The sequence below is a fragment of the Mauremys mutica genome, chromosome 16, assembly GCF_020497125.1.
Source record: "Mauremys mutica isolate MM-2020 ecotype Southern chromosome 16, ASM2049712v1, whole genome shotgun sequence".
NCBI lineage: Eukaryota > Metazoa > Chordata > Testudines > Geoemydidae > Mauremys > Mauremys mutica.
Window position 1 is genome coordinate 30,862,744 of NC_059087.1, and position 25,855 is coordinate 30,888,598.

Genomic DNA, 25,855 nt, shown 5'->3' on the forward strand with positions numbered 1-25,855 from the left:
AACCCCCTAATAAATTAAGCACACTTTTAAATATATTTAACACCATTATAAATGCTGAAGGCAAGCGGGGTTTGAGGTGGAGGTTGACAGCTTGCAACCCCCCATGTAATAACCTCGTGACCCCCTGAGGGGTCCAACCCCCAGTTTGAGAACCCCTGAACAAGAGGAAGCAGAGCTGGGGACTCACCTGTCTCATCTCAGCACATAAGTGGTGGCCATATGTACATATGCTCCCCAGCTGTAAGAAATGGTCTCAGAAGTGTTGAGTGTGTTCAATGAAGCAGAACGGCAGCAAAAGGAGGACTGAAACTGGGAAGATGAGGATGGGGATAGGAACAGATTGTGGGAGTGCGTGGTGGACAGGGGAATGGATGGGGGAGTTGATAGATACTGTATATAGAAAATAAGGGGAATGAGGAAGGAGGGGGAGGGAGAGTTGGTTAGGAATAAGATAAGGTGGAGCAAACCTGGAAGGAAAGGAAGGAAGTTAAGAAGTAAACACATCTCTACCCCGATATAACGCTGTCCTCGGGAGCCAAAAAATCTTACCGCATTATAGGTGAAACTGCATTATATTGAACTTGCTTTGATCCACCGGAGTGCGCAGCGCCCCCCCCCAAGCACCGCTTTACTGCGTTATATCTGAATTCGTGTTATATCGAGGTAAAGGTGTAGCAAGAAATAGGAAAGGGCATGATGAACACTGAGATGAAGGAAAGCAATGCAAGGTATGAAAGAAAGTGGCGTGAAAGAAACAATTGTGTTGCTCATTTTAGGTCAACTTTAACTATTTTGTTAAATGAATATTTTAAAGACTGAAATGATAATGCATCTGAGCTGGGAATGGGCACACTTTAAACATCTATAAAAGGCAGAGTCAAAGAATTGGACGTAGCAAGTTGTAAATTTTAAAAAATGTTGAATGTAAAAATATTTAGAAAAAACAAGTAATGCTAGAATATAGTCTAATTTGTGTGAGGGATCTCAGGAGCTTGGATTTTTCAGAAGAGCAATTTAACACATTTGATTCTGAATGGCATCAAATGGCAGGTGTTTAATCTAAAAATAAATTTGCATAGACTCTCTACCCCATGACCCTCCTTTCCCAATACAATAACTTTATTTCTTCCTACTACAAAGTTCAAAATAGTGTGCAGTCTGGTCAGAAGTTATCATCCAAGCCACTGCAACTTCCTTTCTAATGTACTCCCCCTCAAAATCCCAACCAGTGCCTGAATCCCCCAACAGCAGCACCAAGATTGAAATGGGAGGGGAAAAAACCCATATGATTAATTTTAATCAGCATTATATGTGAACGGGGTGAAGGGGTCGGAAGCAGAGATCTGAAAATTGTGTTGCTGAGGAGTCCTTGGCTTTAAGAAATGTGAGCCACTGATGTACAATAAAAATACTCTTTTCAAAGAGAAACTGCTGAGCTTCAGTTCATCTGCAAATTTGACACCATAAGCTCAGGATTAAGCAAAGACTGAATGGCTAGCCAACTACAGAACCAGTTTCTCCCTTGGTGTTCACACCTCAACTGCTAGAAGAGGGCCTCATCCTCCCTGATTGAACTAACCTTGTTATCTCTAGCCTGATTCTTGCTTGCATATTTATACCTGCCTCTGGAAATTTCCCCTACATGCATCGGACGAAGTGGGTATTCACCCACGAAAGCTCATGCTCCAATACATCTGTTAGTCTATAAGGTGCCACAGGATTCTTTGCTGCTTTTAATAAAAATACTACGTTTTTATATTGAACCATTGTTTATTCAGTGCCACACACATTTCAGTTACAAGAAGCTAGAAAGATAAATGAAAGAATTAAAGCAGATCCTTGAATTCAGCAGTTGTCAGCCAGACTCCTTAGGTTTTTTTACTTCAGTTTTCTTGCCTATACTAGCTAACCCTGAGGTATTGTCAAAATAAAAATATATACATTTGTTTCCATTTGGGACTACTTGAATTTTTGCAAGAAAATTGTAGCAATATCTGGTCCCAAACTGCTTTCAACTAAATTAGATGCCTTAGCCTGAGCGATTGTAGCTGTGTTTCTCAGCATTTTTGATACCAGAGACCAGCTTGCTGCCTTTCTGATTGTGTCTGGGAGATCTCAGGGACCAGTTGTTGAGAAACACTAATTTAGAGAATGCATAGATACAGAGAGTTTGAACAATGTCCGATCTTTCCATACTCTGTTAATCACACTTCCCTTACCCTGGAAGCATTCAAAAGTAGTAATTTGTTTGGTGACTAAGGCCTTGACCTGTTGAGGAACTTCTGCTACCACTTGTTCTAGATGTCTGAAAGGCAACTAAAAACACTTCATAACTTTCAGTGAGGCTTTGCATTTATGATCTATAATAATCTAAAATATAGCATTGTCTTTGATCAAGGGGACGGGGTGGGTGGGAATATAAAAACTCATTGCCAACTGAATATCTTGGATTTTGACACAAACTTTTAAGCGATCTTCCAGTGATTCATTTTTGGCCTTTTAAAGTCAAAATGCAAGGAGCACGGCCTTATTTTAGCTTCTTCAATTTTAAATAGTTTGGAGCAAAGCCTCCTGAAACTGACCTTGTCTTAAAGGGGTCAGGCATAGTGTTTCTTTAAAAAACAAAAACAAAAAAAACCCCTGCTGCTTCGGTAGCTGGGTGCCATCCAAGGTGACAAATTAAAATAGGGTAATCCAAGATAGCTGGAAGCAGCAGGTAACAAAGGGAAAGTTTTTGCTTCCAAACCAAAATGCCTAATAAATGCGTTTATTTTTAGCGTCTTTGAAACACTGGTTTCTGGTTGTTGATAATGGTTTCTCCTCTTCCAAGCAGCTGGAAGAAATTCTGGCAACTACACTCTTATACCATTAATTTTATTAGCTGTCTTTGTCAACGTTCTTACTCTTATTTCTTTCCTGCAGACTATAGTACCTATAGCCAAGCTGCAGCCCAGCAAGGGTAAGTAACATTATAGTCTCCATTTGTGTTTTTAAAGGCATACAATAGCTTTCTCTTTAGTGAAGATTAGGTATATAGTGTTGTATTTCTTAGCTTGTGTTTGTGTTTAGATTTCTAAATAAAAAATGGATTCTACTGTTTTCTTTAAATTAGACCTTTTATATTCTGTTACCAAGAACAACAAAAATAGTTTGGGAACATTGAAAATGTTTGTGTAAAGTATATACTACACAATTCAATAGTGTATATCTGCATTTTAAAATTTCATTACATTCTTTTTATAGCTACAGTGCTTATGCAGCTCAGCCAGCTCAAGGATATGCACAGACGACCCAGGTAAAACATGGGGCATTTTCATAACAGCTACTGAGTCATGTGTCTACCAGTAAACTAAGCCAGACTTGACCAGCCATTAAATAACCAAAGAAAAAGACTGAGCTTTAATGTGAAATATGTTGGAAAGTTTTCTGATAACATTTTAGATTGCGTAGAAGCCTTCCTTAAAGGGACATCAACCATAAAATCTGGAACTGTTCACTTACTGTTAAGAATTTCTTAGCCTACTGCTGTAACTGAGAGAATTGAGAGAAAATAATTCTTGGCGTGTATTTAACAGTTTCCCTGTTTGTGTATATTTAATTCAGCAGTGCAGGAGAGAGAAACCTGTTAAAGTAGGGAAATGTAATTTGCAAAATTGCAGCAGTCATTGGATGGAATGGGAAGAGAATAGACTTTAGGTACAGGTATTATACCAGAAACAATTGTTAACGCTTGAAATTGACTAGATTTCAGGCTGATGACCATCAAAAGGAAACTAAAATGTTTGGGTTTAAAAAAAAATCTTAAGGATCCAGATTATGTAGACACAAACATCAAATGCATTTTAAAGGAATACTGAGTTTCCTTCTAAAACTCTAGTTTAGGTTTCTGTGTTTCTGCTAGCATCATTTGATAGCTTCACTTTCCAGGGAGCTGCATGCCTTACTCTACAGCAGTAAGGTACCAACTGTTGCCAGAGAAATACAATCTTTGCGTTTGGGCCTCCTTAATCAGTGACCTACACACTAATTTAAGTTTTGTTTACATAATTGTATTGATGAAAAATGACTTTAGAACTAGATATAGCAGTTCTCAAACTGTGGGTCAGGACTCCAATGTGGGTTGTGACACCATTTTAATAGGGTCGCTAGGGCTGGCATTAGACTTGCTGGAGCCAAAGCCCGAGCCCCTCCTCCTGGGGCCAAAGCCCGAGCCCCGCTGCCCAGGGCTGAAGCCGAAGCACAAGGGCGTCAGCCCTGGATGGTGGGACTAGGTTATAAGCCCCCTCACCTGGGGCTGAAGCCCTTTGGCCTTGGTCCTCCTGCCCGGGGTGGTGGGGCTTTGGCTTTGGCAGGGCTCGGCCTCCTGGGGTCATGTAGTAATTTTTGTTCTCAGAAGGGGGTTGCAGTGCAATGAAGTTTGAGAATCCCTGAGGTAGAGTAATAGGCATCCTTCAGTCTTGAGAGACCATGGGTATGCGCCCCTGAAAGGTAAAGAATTTACTCAGTTGGTTTTATGGCAGCCATGAGGGTGGCTGAAGAGACCCACTCAAGAGAAACAATCTCTGCCACATCTATCACATTTAAGCCCTTTGGGCTCTGCCTTCTGCAAGCTCTTTCCTCTGTTAAGCTGGACTGCTTCCTCTCACAACTCCGGAGACCTTTGTTGAGCTCTTGTTTCCAAAGGCTGCAGTCTTCAGTGTGATCTTCCCATTTGTCCACATCCATGTCCATTTCTTTGAGGTCTCGCTTGCACACATCCTTGAAATGCAATTTTGGATGTCCTTTGGGTCTTTTTCCTAATGCCAATTCGCTGTAGAGGGTGCCCTTTGGGATGTGCCCATCATTAATTCAGCACACATGCCCAAGCCAACGGAAGTGTCTGTTTGTTTGGGAAGTGTTTGCATGCTGGGTATGCTGGCCTGTTTGAGCACCTCAGTGTTTGTGACGGTCCCTCCAGAAGATTCCAAAGATTTGATGAAGGCAACACATATGAAAGCTGTTCAGCCTCTTTTCCTGAAGAGAGTACAAGGTCCATGTCTCGCTTACATACAAAAATGTGCTGATAACACACACATGATACACACATCTTTGCGTGTTCTGTGAGTTTGTTGTTTTGCCATACCCTCTTGTTCAGTCTAGACATTGTTGTGGCAGCTTTTCCAATCCGGATGTTGAGTTCTGTTTCAAGTGAAAGGTTGACTGTGAGAGTGAACCCCAGGCATGTGAACTCGTTCACTGCTTCAAGTTCATAGTTGTTCTTAATGGAGGCTGCTTCCTCAACTCCTTGGCACATTTAGTCTTTTTTAGGCTTATAGTAAGCTTGAAGTCAGGCAGGCTTTGGAAAAACTGTCCATTAGGCTTTGAAGATGCGCTTCTGTGTGAGTTGTCACTGCTGCATCATTAGCAAAGAGAAGGTGTTGGATAAGGGCCTCCTGAGTCTTGGTTTTAGATCTGAGTCTTGCAAGATTGAACAGCTTTCCATCAGATCTTGTGTGCAAGTAGATTCCCTCAGTTGAGGAACCAAAAGCTAGTTTCAGTAGCCGGGAGAAGATCGTCCCAGAGTGGGGCAAGTACACAGTCTAGCTTAACTCCGCTATGAATCTGGAAAGCCTCAAACACTGAGCCATCATATTGGACTGTGCCTTACATATTTTCATGGAAGGACTGAATCATGCTTAAGAGCTTAGAGGGACATCCAATCTTCTGGACGTCCAATATTCTGAGATAGAGTATCCATACAGATAACTCCTTTGCCCCCAAACAACAAAATAATAACAGATTCACATTAGTCAAGCCACCAGTATGCTATAGTGCAGGGGTAAGCAACCTATGGCACACAAGCTGATTTTCAGTGGCACTCTCACTGCCCGGGTCCTGGCCACCGGTCCGGGGGGCTCTTCACTTTAATTTAGTTTTAAATGAAGCTTCTTAAACATTTTTAAAACCTTATTTATTTTACATACAACAATAGTTTAGTTATATATTATAGACTTCTAGAAGGAGACCTTCTAAAAACGTTAAAATGTATTACTGGCACACGAAACCTTAAATTCGAGTGAATAAATGAAGACTCGGCACATCGCTTCTGAAAGGTTGCCGACCCCTGCTGTAGTGGATGTTTTGTACTTTTCTTTAGTTTTTCTAATTGTTAGAATTTCAGATTTTATGTAGATTTTTTTTTCTTCTGAGAAGTTTCACACTTAAAATGTTCATCTGTGTTGAAAAAGAGAAGACCAAGGGCTCACTAAGACCCTGTCTGTGAGAACAACACAACTCAAATTTATAGGCAAATAGTGCATGTTACACTTGCAGCCTTTCCTCAACTTCTGATCTACTGAACTTTCCACAAGTCAAGAAAGCTTGAAATGCTTTCACTGTGAATAGGCTATCCTCCTTTAGGGTTTGCAATTTGAAGTCAATGAGACATGTGGTCCTAAGTCACATCAGGCTTGTGTTCACTGCATTTTTAGCGTGAGATATAACTTGAGCTTTGCTCCTCACCCACACGCAGATCTTGTTCACACAGATCTCTAGCACGAGAGATGTGGTGCTTTAAGCTTGGGTAGGTGAAGGAGAGTGTTTGAAGCTCTAGCTAGTAATTCAGTGGGGGTGCAGCAGCTCCAGTTACAGCAACTCAACTGCTAATCTAATCACTGTACTAGAACAATCACTCTGTGGGTATCTACACTACAGCTCCCAGCCCAAGTAGACAGACTCACTTGAGCTAGCATGCTAAAAATAGCAGTGTGTCTGCTGCGGCATGGTCAGTGACTCAGACTAGTTACCTGACCCATGGGGTCAGCCAGGCTTGGGCTTGGGTTGCTAGCCGCAGCCTGAGTTGCCACCCATGCTGCAATGTCCATACTGCTATTTTTAGCATGCTAGTTTAAGTGGTGCTAGCCTGAGTCTGGCTACCCAGGCTCAGAGGCACAGACCCAGCTGCAGTGTAGACATATCATGTGCTGCTAATCACTCTGTAGTTTGTGTGTTTCCCAGGATGATACTAGAGGTAGGCTAGCTCAGCTGGTGTAATAAGCCTCCTTAGGTGCTTTTGAAAATCATGCCCTCAAGTACCTAGATATGAGTTTAGGCTCCTACTTTTGAAAATGTTCACAACAATTTTGTTAATGCTTTGAAAGCCTAAGTAACATTTCACAGTTAACACTGAAGGAATTTTGTTTTGAAGGGTCAAAGATTTTATTCCACTAAGAAAAGTTTTAATAAAAAGTGTGTTTTTTTAGCTCCTCAGGCTGCATACACATATATTCATATGATTAACTTTAAACATGTGAGTACACCTGTCAAAGTCTGTAGGAAGCCTGGGATTATGCATGTGGATAAAGTTATGTATTTGTGTTTGCAGGATCAAGGGCTTAATTTTCAATATTTTGTTTGGCTGTGGGGTTTGTAAAATTCTAATAAAGATACCAGTAGTGACATTTAGAAACCGCATTTATAATTTACTTGATTATAAATTTATAATCTAAAGATACAATATCTTAAATTGGCTTTACAAAGCCTCAATCTACCGTATATACTCGTTCATAAGCCGAATTATTTTAGTAAAAAAGGGAAGCACCAGAGAAGGGGGTAGGCTTATGAACGGGTATAGAGAGGGAGAGGTGGGACACAGCCCCTCCCCCCAACAGAGGGAGCAAGGAGAGGCAGCACAGCCAGCAGAGACAGAAGGGAAGAGGCGGGGCCAGAGTGTGTCTGCTTCTGGCCACGCAGCTCTCCCCCCAGCCTCCGAAGCAGCTGCAGCTCCAAGACTGGCAGGCTGCAGCCATGCGGCTCGGCCCCGCCCCCAGAGCAAGCTGTGGCCAGCAGCTCCAGCCAGGTCAGAGACATCCTCCCCTGGCCCTTCCCAGATAAGGTGGGATGGGATGGGGAGAGTGTGGGAGTCTGGGGCTAGGGGTGGGGTCATGTGGGGGATGGTCACAGGGGTTACTCCCCTGACCCCCTCCCCCCAAATAAATTCCCCACTAGTTGCTGTCCTGGCCCGTCAGGGTAAGCAGCTGGTGTGCTGGGACACTTTGTTTACTTAGGTTTACCTCCATGCCTGTGGACGCTCAAGGTAGACAAACCATCTCGGCCCACCAGCGGCTTATCCTGATGGCCCGGGACCCAAAGTTTGCTGACCCCTGAATTATAGGGTCAGCTTATGAACGGGTTATAAAATTTTTCCATTTTTACTTATCCATCTTGGGGGGCGGGGGGGGAGGGGGCCGTCTTATAAACAAACCGGCTTATGATCGAATATATATTGTCGAAGAAAAACTTTAAGCTTTCCCTGCTTCCACAATATGGTCATTTAAATCTGTTGTTAAAACAAAAATAAATTGATTTAAATTGCTCCACATTGCTGCCTTTTTACTCCGTGTCACCAAAATGACTGTTTATATGCCTCTATGTAATGAAATAAACTGATCTCAGTGCTTGAATTAAATATATATTTTCTTTGGAGCAGGCCTATGGGCAACAGAGTTATGGAACTTATGGACAACCCACTGATGTCAACTACACACAGGCTCAGACAACTGCAACATATGGGCAAACTGCATATGCAACTTCATATGGGCAGCCTCCAACGGGTAAGAGCCTCAACACTGTTGCATGACTTTGTTTTTACTGGGGAAAGAGCTTAGTTAAAATCTTCTGCCTAAATATGAACCTAAACCATATTGAATCGATCAGGGCAGCTTTGACATAGAAAAGGTTTTAGTCTTCCTATAGCCTTTCTTTTAGGGAATGCTGATTTAAAACGATGCTGAGATGTGGGTGGGGTGAATGCCAGGAGTAAACATACCTGTTTAATCTACAGAATGTACTTTGTTTTTAAAAAAAAAACAAAAAACAATCAAACACAAAAGCTATGTAACAATGCTCATTGGGAATGTGTACTCCAGGCATCTCTTCAGTTGCTTGAAAATCAAATTGGTTAAAGTAACTGTTTGCCTGTTCTGATAGTGTACCCTCTACTTTTTGTCTTGTGCTTTCCACAGTAGAAGGGACCAGTACAGGTTTGAATATCCTGCTCACTCTTGCATGGGAAATGCTGTTTCATTCTGTCTAAACTTGTGATGTTAACCCTTTAGGTGTTTCATTTGTTTTAGCCCTAATAACATCACATTAAACATACAGTACTATTTAAAATTTGCTAGTATTTAGTGCCATTTATAAGTTCCATGTCTGTATAATGAGTACCATTGACAAACTCCTGAGTGCCATGCTCTGTGAATAAAACTTTCCAAGCAATCTAGTGACAGCTGTACCAAGATGTTCCAGATGAATATAACCTAGCTGTCTTTACCATTTCCTAAAGGGTAAACAGCATGATTAGACATGTTCAGATTGTTCTGATCACCACCTTTGCATGTTCCATGTTATGTCTATGGATTTCCAGTTCAGACATATACTTGACATCTTCATAAATGCTCTGTAAATTACTTAACTTGTGCTTTTTAAACTGGAATCTTGTGCATAAAAATACCTTAATATTTTTACTTTTAAAAAACAACTGATCTGGAGAGACTTGATACATCATTTGAAGACTATATTCTGGTACACTCAATTTGAACCAGGAGTCCATGCAAAAACGTAGTCTCTAGTGGTTCCTAAAGGTTCCCTAGGAATATCCAGGGCATACAGGTGGTGCTTCTAGTATCTGGGCATGGATGGATGGATGGTAAGGTGGATGCCTTACAATGGAAAATGTGGAGAAAAAATTACCCCATAATGTATTTAATTGTGCAGTTCTTTAAGTGGGGGAGGGTTTCTTTCTGACAGTAATCTTATGCCTTGAAGAATGAGAACTGATAGCTTTTAACGATTAACAGAATATATTTGTAGACTTAAACTTTAAAAATATCTCTGAAAATATCTCTGCTTGCACTAAGGCCTTGTCTACACTAACAAGGTAAGTTGATCCAAGTTACGCTAGTTAAATTACATAAATTGCGTAATTTAATTGGGCGTAGCTTAGATCGATTTACAATGATGTCTGCGTTGATGGGAAGCACTCTCCCATCAACTTGCGGCATCTTCACCAGACCTGCTAAATGGATGCTGCTGCTTCTGTTGCAGCATTGCTGATTTAGCCTTTAGTAAATACATGCCCTTAATGTGCAGGGGTTATAAGAACAGTAGTCCATACTGGATTATGTTTTTTGCTTGCACCATGTTTAGCTCAGGGTACATTTACTGGGCTATATAACAATATTAGATATTTTTCCTATGCTGCTTCCTCTCGCATCCGATAAAAAATGCCACTTAAAAAAAAATATGGTCAGATGGAAGACCACATTGGCGTAGGTCCTTAGAATGTGATTTGCATGCCTTCCTGTCCATCAGTTTGCCTCCCTATCTTTAACTTTGGCAAAACTGCTTATATACGCTACTTATATTCACCTAGTGCCGAATGCTAAAGTCACTATGCCATCCTCTCCTAGAAGATTCAGAACCATCCAAAGTAGTACTCTTTTAAACAACCTGAAACCTCCTAGGGGCCTAATCCAAAGTCCATCAAAGATACTGTTCAGTGTGCAGTTTCTGTGTGTTCGTGCTTTATAAAACATGTAGTGCTGTAAGGGACACACAGATTAACACCTTAAAAAGGATCACATTTAGACTTCCACTCAAATTGCACTTAATTTTCTCTAGAAGCTGACTTCGTATTGCATAAGACAATTATTTAAATAGTGCTTTTTTGTCTATTTTCATAATTAATTAAAAGGCTTTATGTTGTCTCAGAGCTTTACGTTGCTCTGTGAAGCTCCTTAGAATCATAGCATCATAGAATATCAGGGTTGGAAGGGACCTCAGGAGGTCATCTAGTCCAACCCCCTGCTCAAAGCAGGACCAATCCCCAGACAGATTTTTTCCCAGTTCCCTAAATGACCCCCTCAAGGATTGAACTCACAACTGTAGGTTTAGCAGGCCAGTGCTCAAACTCCCCATTCCCCTTGAAATACCACTGATGCGGGGTCTGTCTGCACGAGTAGTAGAGCTGGTTCTTCTGCACCATGATAGTGGTCCAGGCTAAGGTTGTCTTTGCCTGCATAGGGGCGTATTTTAGTCCCACATAAGAGAGGCTCAATCAGTCTCCCTTTAGTCCCAGCCTATTTGGTCCTGTGTGGCTGGCACTGATTTGCACTTGGTGTGAGTTAATCCAAAGGTTATCAATATCTTCTATATTGTTACCCCAGTTAAGCAATTTTTGGGACTCCCTTTCCCCTCTAGGCATAAAGGTTGGGAGGAAGGGTCATAACCCTGGTGACCTCTTTGTGATCTCTAGATTGAGAGTTATCTTCTGCAAATAACCAAACCCATTCTTTCTTTTTGCCCCCTGTATCTTAGTATTATGTATTTAAAATGTCAGTACTTTAAGTTGATGGCCCACCATCATGAAGAATAATTTATTATGGATGGTGAACATAATTTCCTGTGTCTTGGTTATCATTATAGTAAGTTTACCTATCCCGTATGTATTAGGATTCTGCAGGAACTTATTAAACACCATAGTAGTTTATGATGCTAGCTGTTTAAATTAGAGAGAACTTTGAAAACTGCCACCACCTGAAGAGAAGCCAGCTATTTCAGAATAAATCCTTTTCAATCCAGTATTTTAGCTGAGTTTTTTTTTTACTATTGAATCCTTCCCTTCTAATGCAGAAAGAACAGCTGTTTACATAAATGGGGGGTTTGTGTGCAAAAGGCTTGCTGGGTTAGATCCTGTGAGAGGAACTGGAGCTGACTAAGGAATATCTTTACTGGGCTGCTTAAAGCAGATTATGAAGTTCTTAAAGTTTCTTTTTTTAGTCTATTTTGGAGACTCAAATTGTTCAGTAAGTGGGTGGTTACATTGTCTAAATCAGGGGTTCTCAAACGTTAGCAACCAGAGGACTCTCAATTTGATTTAAAAAGTTTTGCAAACCCCCAAAGCCCTTGCTGAGCCTCAGGCCCTGCCCCTACTCCACCCCTTCCTCCAAGGCCCCACCTCTTCCTGCCCCCACTCGACCCCTGCCCCTCCTCTTCCCACCCCCTACCCTAAGCATACCCTGTCCACGTTCCTCCCCCTCCCTCCCAGTGCCTCCCAGTTGTGTAGGAGGCACTGGGAGGGAGGGGGAGGAGTTAGTGGGCCCTGAGGACCCCAGTTTGAAAGGTGCTGGTCTAAATGTTCCCCCAAAGTGGAATCTAATACATCAAAAGATACAGCTCTAAGTGTTTTATATTAAACTAAGCTGATGTGCAGCTGAGATTAGAATTTACAGTAAGGAGTTCCTAAATCACTAACCATTTACATATTGAGGCTTAAATATTAAAAGCACTTTTACAAATGATGTGCCAAGACTAGAGTTCACATATGCTTAAAATTCAAGGTTCCTTTTAGTAGGACAGTTAACAACCTTTGTGACATCTGGCAGTGTGCAAACTCTGCTGCCTGCTTTGCATTTGGTTTTAATACCATCAAATGTGTCAGGGAAAGGGGACCACAGCTGGAAAGATCTAGGTAAGGCCTTGATCCTGTAACAAGTTCTCTGAGTGCAGGATTGGGACCCAAGTGCATTAGTTTGCTGTGAAGTTTACTTCTGACCACTGGGAACTGACTTACTACAAAAACCTGATGTTGTCAGTGAGCGCTCAGGGCTTAGTTGTTTGGAATTGGGGTTCATCTAACTTTAGGTTGATCAGCTAATCTTTGTGGAATGCTTTTGTGGCTCATGTTTGGGTTTTTTTGAGTGTTTGAACTGTTTCAATTTGCTGAACACAAAAAACTGTGCTCATTTTACACCATTCAGCATCATCCCATTCACCTTTTTTCCTCACTAGCCCGCTTAGGCTTCAGAACAGGGATTTGCACTCTAGACAGAAATGAGTACCCAGAATATTATGAAAAGCAAATATTGTTGATCTAGCCTTCCTATAGGAAGGGAGAATAAATACCTACTTGCACTTTGGCTTTTGCAGCTTGGCTGAATTGTAACAAGTGCAATTTAAAATGCTGGGATTCATGAAGAACACTTGAAGAATTATTACACATGTGCTGGGTTACTACTCAGAATGTTGAACTGAAGTTGGTTTTATAGTTTACCAGTGTACCAGTGTAGCTGCTTTGGCATGTGCTATGAGGTAGTTTCCTCTGCTCAGTTTAAATACTGCTTCATTAACCAGTTAGGAAAAGTCTGGATTTTGTTGACAGGTCACCTACATAGCACAATGAGTAGTGAAAGCAGCCTTGTGCATTTTGAAGACACTGAGGATGAAAGGAAAAGATGCTGACTAATAAACACTACAGTACTGGAGATTCTCTTTTGAAAATCAGGCAGTGGAAAGGAAAAATCCAGTGTAGTTAGTCTGAACACTACATGTGATGTATTTGTCTTTGTGATTACAAGTTTCTTAATTATAATAAAATTAACAAGTAAAAAGGAAGCTGTTATCTTAACTGATGAAAAATAGGACTGAGATGATATTTTCCTGTTACTCTGTCCTCAGTGCTAGCTATCAGTGCCCTTTTGCAAAATCAAGCTGAGCTGCTGGAAAATACCAGTAAAGAACATCTCCCACTCGCTAACTTGAGATAGGAGCAATGATCGGTATTTCTAAAAAGTGTCAACGATTTGTTTATATGAACTACTGTATATTTTTACCTGTGGCATATTAAATTGCTATGGTCTTCTTTTAACCAATGGCATATTAAAACAGCAGAAACAATTTGACTTCTTGGTATGATTCTTTATTGAAATACCTCTTCTCTAACTTAGTAGAGTATGCTGTTCAACATATTCATAAGTGATCCAGAAAAAGAGGTAAACAGTGAGATGACAAGTTTTGCAAATACTAAATTTCTCAAGATAGTTAAGCCCAAAGCAGACTGTGAAGCGTTATAAAAGGATCTCACAAAACTGGGTGACTGGACAACAAAATGGTAGATGAAATTCAGTGTCGATAAATGCAAAGTAATGCACAGTGGAAGACAAAGCCCAACTATACATACAAAATGATGGTGTCTAAATTAGCTGTTACTACTCAAGAAAGAGATCTTGGAGTCATTGTGGATAGTTCCCTGAAAATATCTTCTTACTGTACACTGGCAGTCAAAGAAGCTAACAATGTTAGGAACCATTAGGAAAGGGATAAATAAGAAGACAGTAAATATCATAATGCCATGATATAAATCCTGGTACCCCACACCTTGAATACTGCATACAATTCACCCCATCCCAAAAAAGTTATATTAGAATTGGAGAAGGTATGAGAAGGAAACTGTTCCATGCCCCTAGTCATTTGTGTTGTCCATGTGAGGCGAGATTAAAAAGACAGACTCTTCAACTTGGAAAAGAGATGGCTGAGGGGGGATATGATAGAAGGTTATAAAATCATGAATGGTATGGAGAAAGTGAATAAGGAAGTGTTATTAGCTCCTTCACATAACTCAAGAACCAGGGTCACCCATTGAAATTAATAGGCAGCAGGTTTAAATCACGCAAAAGGAAGTACTTCTCCACACAGTGCAGTCAGCCTGCGAAATTCCTTGCTGTGAAGGCCAAAAATGTAACTGGGTTCAAAAATGAGTTAGATAAGGTCATGTAGGATAGGTCCATCAATAGCTATTAGCCAAGATGGTCAGGGTGCAACTCCATGCTCTGGGTGTCCCTAAGCCTCTGACTGCCAGATGCTGGGACTGGATGACAGGGGATGGATCACTCGATAATTGCCCTGTTCTGTTCATTCCCTCTGAAGCATCTGGCATTGGCCACTGTTGGAAGACAGGATACTGGGCTAGATGGACCATTGGTCTGACCCAGTATGGCCGTTCTTATGTAAGTGCAAAATTAAAGTTCATTCTTTACATTTCAAGAATTACTAATGATTGCAAGTACATAGTGCTTTAATGGTAACCTGTAAAGATCATCTTAAAAGTTAGCCTTATGCCTTTTCTTTGTGCTGTATTAAGGCCTAATATGAGTGTGACTTACCTAAAAGTTTTTGTAATTGTTTGGGTTTTTTTACGTTAGAAATAACAAGAATGTTCTCTGACTCTTCCCTGTTTTGGAGTATTTTCTACAGGTCTCTGCCTGTATTGTATGTTTTTTAAATTAGATTTTGAAGTTAAATAGTAGTAAACCATCAATCTTTAGTCTGACTGAGAAGGAACTCCCCCTTGGTCAATCAGCTTTTTTGTTCTCAGTGATGTAATTATTTCTTTAGTCATTAGTTGGACCTGGAAGACTAGCCTGGAATTTCTAATGTTTAAAGCAAAAACACTGTTTGGGGGAAACAAATTTCCAGGCCTTCATATGCCATGAAGAAGCAGAAAAGGGGCATAAGTCAATTTTTATGTTTTCGGGTTACCTATATTGCATAGTAAAAGTAAAATTGGTAACATTTGTAACCTCTGGGTAAAAGTCTTTGAAGAAGAATAAAAGTACTCTGAAATATGAAATCTAGACTGAATGTCAATCTGACGAAGCTTTTGTTTGTTCTAGGTTATACCACCCCGACTGCCCCCCCAGCTTATAGTCAGCCCGTCCAGGGGTACGGCACAGCTGCCTACGATACCACCACACCCACAGTTACTACCACCCAGGCTTCTTATGCAGCACAGTCCGCTTATGGCACCCAGCCTGCCTACCCAACCTATGGGCAGCAGCCAGCAACATCTGCACCTGCAAGGTAATACACACAATTTTATTTAATTTTTTTCTTTTTAAATAAGGTTCTTTCTGCTCTCCTATTGATTAGAAAGGTGGGCCCTTGACAGATCCAAGAGCAACACCGAACATGCTTGGGCCTACTCCTCTCTCTGCATATGCCTCTCCTTTTGCATTTTTGGTTTCAGCTTTGCTGCTGTATCTCATAGCTCTTTCAGTGCCTGGGAAAAGTGTGTACATGACTTCCTCCCTCTGTGTCCAGCACAGGGTGCCAGCAATGTTACCAAGCGGTTGCCTAACACGGGAAATTCTACTGCCCAACGAAACAGTGCATCTGACTGTAGATGCAGTGCTATCAAACTGTAAGATAGGAAAAATAGTGGAAAATTAACACTTGTCTATCTTTTAGTTATGGGGTTACTTAAAGCAGTAGTATTGCCTAGCATGTCATTTGGGAATGGGTGTACATGGATGACTTGATACAAAATGTCTTCAGTGTGTTTGGCTCCTGTTGATAATAGACCTCTTAGCTTAATTGTATGTTCAGCAAATGTAAGATCGTCTAAAAAGAGGTTTAGAACAGTTATCTCTAAATCAGATTGAATGTTAAACAAAACAAGCTGATGCCATCAGGTGGCAAAGCTGTTTACAAGCATAGTGCAAGAAAACCTAGAGTGAATGGCTGAGTTAATTGGCTCTAGAATGTGATCTGTCTGGTGTTACCAGATTTGCCCATTAGTTTGGGGTATGCTCATTTATTTGGGTTACTCTTCGGGGGGGGGGGGGGCGGGACATGTTCTGTAATTCTATCAATGTTCTGCTTGTGTCACATGTGTTTTCATGTGGAGCTCTACTTCTCCCTTATGCAAGTCCCCTCCTGATGGAGCTATCCTGCAGGACCTAGGTTCACTAGGGCTGGGTTCCTCCAGAACCAGATGAGTGTGTGCGCACGCACACACACTAACAGAGCAAGTCTGAATGGATCGGGTCAATCGGCACTTTCAAGCTGACCCCTTATGTGCCCCTGGGCTCAATGGACTGGGTCAAGCAGCACTTTCAAGCTGCCACCCTTATCTGTCTTTAGCTTAGGTAAAAGAAGTGTTTCTGTAGAGTAAATGGGGGAAGCTAAAAACACAAGAGTAAAGTTCAGCAGGAGAGAGAGAGAGAGAGAAGCAACCAGCTTAACCATAAAAGTTATTTCTTGAATAATAGTGATAACTACACAAGGAGGGCTAAACCAACATAACATACATTATTAAAGGTTAATACCTAAGGTAGAAAGGAAAACAGAGAGAGAAGGGGATCTCACCCACTGCATGAGGCTTGAACTGGTCGGGGTTCCCAGGTGATGGTGGTAGCTCAGGGTTCTGAGTGCTGGAGACAGGCAGAGCCCCCAGCACGATCAGTCAGGAGAAGATGGAGTCCCAGCAGAACTGATGCATAGTTTGGATCTAAGCATCAGAACACTTACTTGAACATAGGTAGGGGTTTTTTGTAGAGAAACAACAATGGTTCAAGGGAGAACACTAGATTTGTTTATGGGTAAACTGATGACTCAAGGGTTTTCTTTAGGCTAGACAATAGGAGCTGATCACTCTTAGCTATGGGTGGTGTTTTCTTCCAGGGAGTTCACATTGCAACTAGGCTGCTTCAGTATTTTGGATATCAATCAAGGATTCATTACTAGAATTGGTCTGATAACTGCTGAGCTGGGTGGGGGCAGGGGTAGGTTCATTAACATCTGGAGCAGAGATTCCCATGATGCAGTGCTTCCCTGCTTTTCTGGTCCCAGAGTTCAGTGCGGTTCTCTGTTCTTCATTCTGTATGCTAAACCCTGTCCCATCTTTTATGCAGATGAGGCTAGGTTCTCTGCTCTCCATTCTGTATGCAAATGGAGATGTCTTAATCTTTATCACCCTTGTCAGGAGCGGTCTAGGTGCGTCTCCCAACATCTTTTCTCTGATTGGTCTTGGTTCAAGCAGAGACCTGCGTAGGTGGGGGTGTGTGTGTGTGTCCGTCCCTCATGAGTCAGACAGGCCAGACACTCTGCCCTGGTTCCCCCAAAACGCAGAGTTGACTGGTATCACTGGGGCCATGCTGGAGTTGGTGTAATTCTAAATTATGTGCTTTAGATTTGAGATTGCACCTGATTAATAAGGTAAATAGAAGCTGTGGCAAAATTATATTTTTAATTATTGTTAATGAGGTAGCCAATGATTTCTCTAGTAGGAGAATGTATAAATTGTCAGTCAGAATGTAAAGTCTTGAATTTATCTAATGAATTCTATCTGCTTTCATAGTGATTAAACGGATATTGATTTGAAATTAAAATGCATTGGACTACCTAATTGCAACTTTAGGTCATAAATTCCATAAACTAATATATCCTGGTCTTCTACTGGTGTGCTTTGGGTATCATTACCTGTTGTAAGGAGAATTGGGGCGGAGGAGAGTTTGGTACAAGATGACTCCTCATTGCTGAACTTTGCTTTTAGACCCCAGGATAGCAGCAAGCCAGCGGAGACTAGCCAGCCTCAGTCGAGTACCACAGGTTACAGCCAGCCCAGCTTAGGATATGGACAAAGTAACTACAGTTATCCTCAGGTGCCTGGAAGTTACCCTATGCAGCCTGTCACTGCTCCTCCATCCTATCCTCCAACAAGGTAATACTTTCAGAAAATTAGGGTTGGCGAAGGTGGTGGTGGAGCATTAAAATTTGTTTGCTTGGATAAAAGTGCTGTTGCCTTTTTAAAAGGGACTTTCTTAGTGTGTGAAAACTTTAAATATTTTGGATTTTAAGCATTTGTTCTTTATAAGGCTTCTAGCCATGCTTGCAGATTATCAGATATCTTCATAAACAAGCTTACTTGTATCTAACCAGTCTTCTTTTCACTGCAGGGTCAAAGAGGAAAGAATACAGGGTTGTGATTAAATAAGTTCTAATCAAATGACAGATATCTATAATAACAAAAGGCAAAAGTGACTACTCAAGAAAAATGTTTATATAAAAATATTCACTTAACTCTTAAGTGTGAAAGCCACTTTTTAATTACATGTCATTGCCTCCTAAAACTTTGGGTCCTAAAGAGAGGATATGTTTCAGGCGCTCTTAGTGTTAACTTATAAAAATGCTGTTTCCACACACGTCATGAATCTCAGGTGAGTTGTTCATCCTGAAACGTAGGACAGATGTTGCTTTTGAACTTCTCAAGCATGTCTGAAAAGCCTACACATGCCAAGCAGAAATAAATAAAGTGGATTGGAAATAAAGTGAATTAGATTGCTTTTGATTTATAAGAAGCCAGGGAAACAAGTTACAAACAAACCATATTACCAGCTGGTATTTTATAGTCTTCAGTGGCGTTGAAATTCTAGATGACAGATTTCAATCATTCACTGAATCTCTATTTGTTTTAAAGTATTTATTTAAAGTGCAGTGTCCCAAGGGGTGCAGATTTCCCACTTGGAAACTAGTGATGATTTCCATGGCATAGTTATCTCTTTTTAGAGCGATGAAGAACTAGATCATTGTTTTGTTTTGAGCAACCCTTCTTATTTTGTTTCTGTGCTGGCAAATCATCCTCCATAGGATGACCTCACATTTTAAATGACTTGTGTTAATACACGTTGTCTGACTTGCATTACTGTCTAGTTAAATACCACTGCAACCTAATGCGTATTTCCAGGTGGCTTGATTTATCTTCCATTGAGAAACGCTTCTTAATTCTTATGTCTTTCAGCTATTCCTCTACCCAGCCAAGTAGTTATGATCAGAGCAGTTATTCTCAGCAAAGCACCTATGGGCAGCCAAGTACCTATGGACAACAGACTAGCTATGGCCAGCAAAGCAGCTATGGCCAGCAGCCACCTACTAGTTATCCTCCCCCGACTGGATCCTACAGCCAGGCCCCAAGCCAGTACAGCCAGCAGAGCAGCAGTTACAGCCAGCCGAGTGAGTTTGCCTAATGAAGCTCATCTAAGGAGGCGAACTGTAATGATTGTACTATCTCAGTAGTGTTTATCAAATAAGATATACTAGTAAATCTCTGAAGAAGGCTTTAGCTCATTTAGCATTTTGAGTATTTTCCAGCCAGCAGGCGATCTGCCAGCTAATAGTTCTGTAGACTTTTACTGACTGTAAGTTTTAAGTTTTAAGTTTGACTGCAAGTCGAGTGCTATGCATCCTGCTTTCAGTAGAGCCATTGTGTTAAGACCCATGTTAAACGTTTAATTCACAGTATTGCTAAAGTTCATGGTACTGAAGGTAGGTGCAAAGAGGTACAGTAACTCCTCGCTTAACGTTGTAGTTATGTACCTGAAAAATGCTACTTTAAACAAAACTATGTAAGCAAATCCAATTTCCCCATAAGAATTAATGTAAATGGGGGGGTTAGGTTCCAGGGAAAATTGTTTTAAACAATTTAATACTGTACACAGCAATGATGATTGTGGAGCTTGGTTGAGGTGGTGAAGTCAGAGGGTGGAGGAGGGTGGGATATTTCCCAGGGAATGCCTTACTGCTAAATGATGAACTAGCATTCGGCTCAGCCCTCAAGGGTTACCACATTCTTGTTAATGTAGCCTCACATTCTACAAGGCAGCAGGAATGGAGGGAGGGGAGACAGCATGGCAGAAAGAGACGCGCATTGCCCCTTTAAGTACGCTGACCCCACTATAAGTACATTGCCTTTTTAAGTAGATCAGCGAGTTGAGACAGCAGCTGCTGACAGCAAGCTCCCTCTATCCTGAGCCCTGTAGTGTCTCTCCCTTCCTCTCTCCTCTTCCCCCCCCCCCCTCCACACACACTGTGGAAATGAGGTAAAGTAGCAAGGGGCAGGAGTGGGGGGAGGGGAACACCCTGACATTAGCACTCCTCTCCCCTCCCTCCCCACTGCACAGCAAGCAGGCTGCTCCGGGAGCAGCTCCAAGGCAGAGGGCAGGATCTGCACTCAGGAGTGGGGGGAGGGACAGCTGAACTGCCTGGCAATTGATAGCCTGCTGGGCGGCTGCCCCACAGGGAACTTAGGGGAGCAGGGAGCTGACAGTCCACCCTGCTTCCAAGCCTCCACCACTAGATCCAATGGCCTGCTCTTTCTGCAAGCAGTGGACAAAGCAGGCGGCTGCCAAACAACGTTAGAAGGGAGCATTGCGTAACTTTAAACTAGCATGTTCTCTAATTGATCAGCAATGTAACAATGTTAACTAGGATGACTTTAAGTGGAGAGTTACTGTAATCGAGACAGGCACTTCAGAATGAGTCTGACTTTATCTGCTTTAATATCTACAATATAAACTCTCCTCAGGTTCATTTCGTCAGGACCATACCAGCAACATGGGTGGATATGGACAGGAATCTGGAGGTTTTTCTGGCCCAGGAGAAAGTCGGAGCATGAGTGGCCCTGATAACCGGGGAAGGGGAAGAGGAGGATTTGATCGTGGAGGCATGAGCAGAGGTGGGCGGGGAGGAGGACGCGGAGGAATGGGGTAAGAGCAAATCTTTTCTCCTTTTACCTAATTCTGTTTTACCCATAGGATTTGAAATGGAAGGAGCGGCTGAAAGATGACATTTCAAACCACACTTCCATGGAGAATATTTATTAATAGGGAGATTGTTTCTAGTCCATGGAAATGTCCTCCTAGGGGAAGTAGGGGCAGGATCTGTTTTTTTTCCTGCAGTTTGTTGGGTTTGGGGGAATTAAGGGTTATATGAAATACAGAACTTTCAGCTCCCTTCATGGTTATTCAGAGGTGAAATCCTCTGTGGGATTTAACAATATCTTTGGATAGAACACACACAAACCTTCCAGGAGATCCAGGTTTCACTTCCTTTGCCTCACTACTGGGGGTCTTGATGTTTCAGGTATGTACGAGGCAGAAGCCTAATGTCAGCTGTTTTATACAATGTTTCCCCTCAGCCTCTGTTTGCACTAGAAGTAGCACTTGGGGCTACTGTCATAAGTGAATGTATGGGTCAGTTTATTGTTGAAGCCACAGCTCTAGAGTGGCTTGGTAGGAGTGTGAAGAAAAGCCCCAAGAACACCCAAAGATCTGACTCGACTTCCAGGACTGCTCCCCATTGGAGCTTTCAGGTGGTCTAAATCAGTTTGGTCATTTTAACTGATGGCATAATCTGGTTTAGTAAACCTATTTGTTCAGATCAGTAGTTTATAGCTCCCTGTCTTTGGTGTCTGTTTTAATAAAGGTGAGGATGATGGACTAATTATGAAGGCTAATATAAGGAAGGTTTAGCTTTGTGTGTGTTCAATCCCTATGAAACTTAGTTTAAAGCTATGCAGAGTGTTTCATTCATGTGGATTAGAAATGCAGATATTGATGTGCAAAACATCAGAACAACCTCAGTAAAATGTTAGCCCATATATTTGTATGGCTGGGCTAGTGAGTCAACAGCCTTAAATAAAGGTGCAGTGTTTATTGGCAACTTGTTTTAAAACCCCGTTTCACCTAGAAATTGGAGAAGTTACTCTGTCATTCTGCATAGCTCAGCTAAAATGAATCCAAATGGCCTGAAATCTTTATTGGAGAAATACAACTATCTGGAATTATATTTTAAAGATAAACACTTGTTCACATGGAAACATTACTGATTTAATAAATTGGCTTGAATGGAACAGGGTTCCATTGTTCTATATAAAGATTTCACCCATAATGTATTTATTTCTAATGTTTTTAAAGTAGATGTAGACACTTGAAATTACTATCATCACGTCTTAAAACTTCTAGCCATTTTGGTGCTGTTCACTGCAAAAGTTTCACAATTTTTTTCCTCTAATTTCACACCTGTAATCAAAGAATAAATTACTTCTGTAGTGATTTCCAGCTGACAGTCTATTAAAGAGGCCGCCAGCTTTTTGGATGTAGTTTTTCTACTGTCCATAGAAAAGGTGGCCTTCCCATGAAGCAGTAGGTTGAACACCCAGGGGCAGGGTAGGGGAACTCGGCCCTTTTATCATGGTGTGGTGATGGATTTCAGTGTCTCCTGCAGGTAAGGAGCTCAATGTTATTAACATGCCCTTTTTCATTGACTCAATTATTTTATATTTTCATTGGCTGTTAAACATGGAAACTTTTTAACATGCTTTGTCGCATTTATATGCTACAGGTTACAAAGTGAGAGCCTTGTATACACTTCAATACTTAAAAAGTACCCGTACTCAGTACTCAGCCGGCAGCATAATGAAAAGTGGGACTAGACACGGTGTCCATATGGAGAGGAAAAATATACATAGAATATTTTTAACCAAATGTATTCATTGTATAAATGGAATCCTTCTGTAACTTTGGTAACTGCATACTGGTATAATACTTTAGAATTGTGTAACATTAAAAAGTGTAAACGTATGTGTTTAAAAAGAGAGACGTTACATATATGGTGTGTACTTTTTTTAAAAAAAGGGAAGCAAAGCTGCATGCAACAGCTTGGAATTGTGTATTTAAAACCTTTTTAGAGATTAAAGGTGCAATACTGGCTAGCAAATAGATGGCTCTCTCCCTCCTCTCTTCCCTCCCTCAAAACAACACCCCCCCCATAAAACCCTTTTCAGGTGGCATTTTCCTAATTAACCAGCACTTGGAAACAATTGAAAACTAATTGCCTAGCCTGTGCTTTTGTATTAAAAGCTAGAGGCTGTGATTTTTGCATTGGCACACATTAAAATCTTAATTTCTGGTTTGTGTCCACAAAGCTGCACCCCCAGGCCTTTGAGCCCTGATATATTCTGTAGGTTCTCCTTCCACAGAGACTGTTAAATCCAGTAGTGACCTGAATGTATGGCGTTATACTAAGGTTTTAGTGGAAATGTCATCTGAATTGTGTTCTAGGTATTACATATGGTTGTCTCCTGCCTTTGTAACTGTTAATGTTAGGGACCCAGGAACTCATTTTGCTCTCCTGCTGCAAGAGGCTGAGGGTGCACCTTTATGTACACACAAAGGGGAGGGAGTTGACCTATAGGTGACTTATCTTTTTTTTTTTAAATCAAACACAATTTGAAATTCTCTAAATGTTTTTGCCAAGTATTGTACTGTTAATACCAATACAAGTAATGAAAGGGTACAGCAGCAAAAGTGGTGTCTAAACCAGACAAGCAAGGTTGTGCGTAAAGGAAATTTGAGCAAGCTGCCCTGAAGAAAGGCATAGTGACGAGATGAGAGAGAGACAGACAGATGCATTGTTTGGAGATGTTTAGCCAGTGCCATTCTTCCCAGTGAGCCCCAGAGGCTCAGAGCGGTACTGGCTTTTTAAAGGGAAAGGCCTTCATTTCTTCGTTTATCCCCCCAGCAGCGCTGGAGAGCGAGGTGGCTTCAATAAGCCTGGTGGTAAGTTTTTGAGCATTACAATGGATAGTGTTAAAAAAAAAAATCAGTCAGTTTTTAGAAAACAAAATTTTTTTTATTAGTTTCATAAGTGGTTAAAAATGACATATACAACAAGACTTTAATGGGTACTGCCGGCAATGCCTAGGGGTATAAGGTTAACCTATGGTTACAAAACAAAGGGTAACTTGAAGTATTGAGAAACTACTTTTGTAATTTGGGGAGAATAAATTTAATTTTGTTTGGATTTAATAAAGAAAAAAGTAACTTTTCTTATAAATATACACAGATTGGCCCAATAAAGCTAAAGAAGTGTAATAATGGTAAATGGTTTTAAAGGCTGCTAAAAGTAGCAAACTGATCACAAAAAAACCATAAAAAGGTGCATTGCTAAAATTTTTGCAATGCAGGTCAATTTGAGTTTAACCAACACCATCATATGGTGGTTGTAAGTAGATAGATTTGTGTGTGTCGGTTTTCTGCCTGCAAGACGTGCACTAACAAAACTTTATATGATTTTTTTCCCTGACCATCAGGACCCATGGAAGAAGGACCAGATCTTGATTTAGGTAATTTTGAATACTGTTCAGAATATTACCTGGGCATGCTGAAAAGAAGGATTTCTCACTTGTTCTTCCTCCACAAGTGAAGGCAGTCATTCACATTGCTTGTCCGTAAAGGATTCTCTCTGCCTTATTTCTTCCCTGCCTGTATAAAAAGTTCTGGGGCATTCACCCGCTGTATTTCAGAGTCTTGATTCATTCCTTCTACTTTCTTAATTAATCAAATAGTTGGGCTGGCTTATTTAAATTTGCAAAGATTCATTTGGATGCTACCCTCCTCTTTCATGAAGGGAAGGATAATTTAAGCAGCATGTCCATGGCTATTCAAATATACCAGGCATCTAACTTCAAGCAATATTGAAATAACTACCATAGAGGCATATACTAGCTTTACTTTTCTCTTCCTTTCCTCTACTCCATCACCCATAGCCTGTGAATTTGTAGTTTTTGCCTTTCTAGTCTTGTACAAATGTGCATTTTGTGTGTCTAGCTGTTTCCAGGATCAGCTTACATCATTGCCTATATAATTGCACAAAAGATGTAAAATCTAATGTGCACCTGCAGTTTGGATATCTATTTTTGCACAGATGATCTCAAATTATTCCCCAAAAAGACTTCCATTACATCAGCCATCCAATTTTGACTACAGTTTCTCATGGCACTTGAATGGTATACATCCAGCCATGGCAAGAGACCAGACCAGATTTCCCTCTGTGGGAAATAAATCAGCTGATTATTTGTAAAGGATGAGCTTTTTTACAGATACTTTGCTTAGTGATCAGTTTGCGGTATGGCTCTTCCTTATGTATAGATAAGATGCCTCTGTATCCCCGTGTTGTATGGCTGGATTTTCATCTGGCATTTCCATAAATATACAAGTATTTACCCTCACTGAAAGAGAGGTAGCAATCCATTTAGGAGATTATTACTAAAGTTGACCAGACAAAACTGAACTCTGTCCTTCATTATCTTTTGTGATCACATGGTATAATGATACTTCTGTGAATTTGATCTCCTTAGGCCCACCTGTAGACCCAGATGACGACTCAGACAACAGTTCAGTTTATGTACAGGGACTGAGTGACAGTGTGACCCTGGAGGAGCTGGCAGACTTCTTCAAACAATGTGGTGTTGTCAAGGTGGGTGACAACATGGGTATGCATGGCAAATGCAACCTAGGGGGAGCTACTGTAAGGTGAGTGCATAACTGGTTGGAAAATTGTTCCCAGAGAGGAGTTCAGTCAAGGTGGAAGGACCTATCGAGTGGGGTCCCAGAGGGATCAGTTCTGGGTCTGGTTCTGTTCA

At 41.1% G+C, this 25,855-nt stretch overlaps 1 protein-coding gene across 3 annotated transcripts in view; it reads left to right on the top strand.

Annotated features, from left to right (window-relative positions):
• The window catches only part of EWSR1 (EWS RNA binding protein 1), a 39,869-nt gene that overhangs the window by 5,030 nt on the left and 8,984 nt on the right, over nucleotides 1-25,855 (top strand). The window contains exons 2-11 of one of the 3 annotated variants that reach the window (XM_044989610.1): nucleotides 2,923-2,959; nucleotides 3,244-3,295; nucleotides 8,468-8,591; nucleotides 15,489-15,675; nucleotides 18,149-18,316; nucleotides 19,394-19,605; nucleotides 20,957-21,137; nucleotides 23,953-23,990; nucleotides 24,524-24,556; nucleotides 25,571-25,689. In XM_044989610.1, coding sequence (XP_044845545.1) covers nucleotides 2,923-2,959; nucleotides 3,244-3,295; nucleotides 8,468-8,591; nucleotides 15,489-15,675; nucleotides 18,149-18,316; nucleotides 19,394-19,605; nucleotides 20,957-21,137; nucleotides 23,953-23,990; nucleotides 24,524-24,556; nucleotides 25,571-25,689 — 1,151 coding nt within the window. The remainder of the gene's footprint in view (nucleotides 1-2,922; nucleotides 2,960-3,243; nucleotides 3,296-8,467; nucleotides 8,592-15,488; nucleotides 15,676-18,148; nucleotides 18,317-19,393; nucleotides 19,606-20,956; nucleotides 21,138-23,952; nucleotides 23,991-24,523; nucleotides 24,557-25,570; nucleotides 25,690-25,855) is intronic. The other 2 variants (XM_044989611.1, XR_006573847.1) reach the window with 2 other exon arrangements.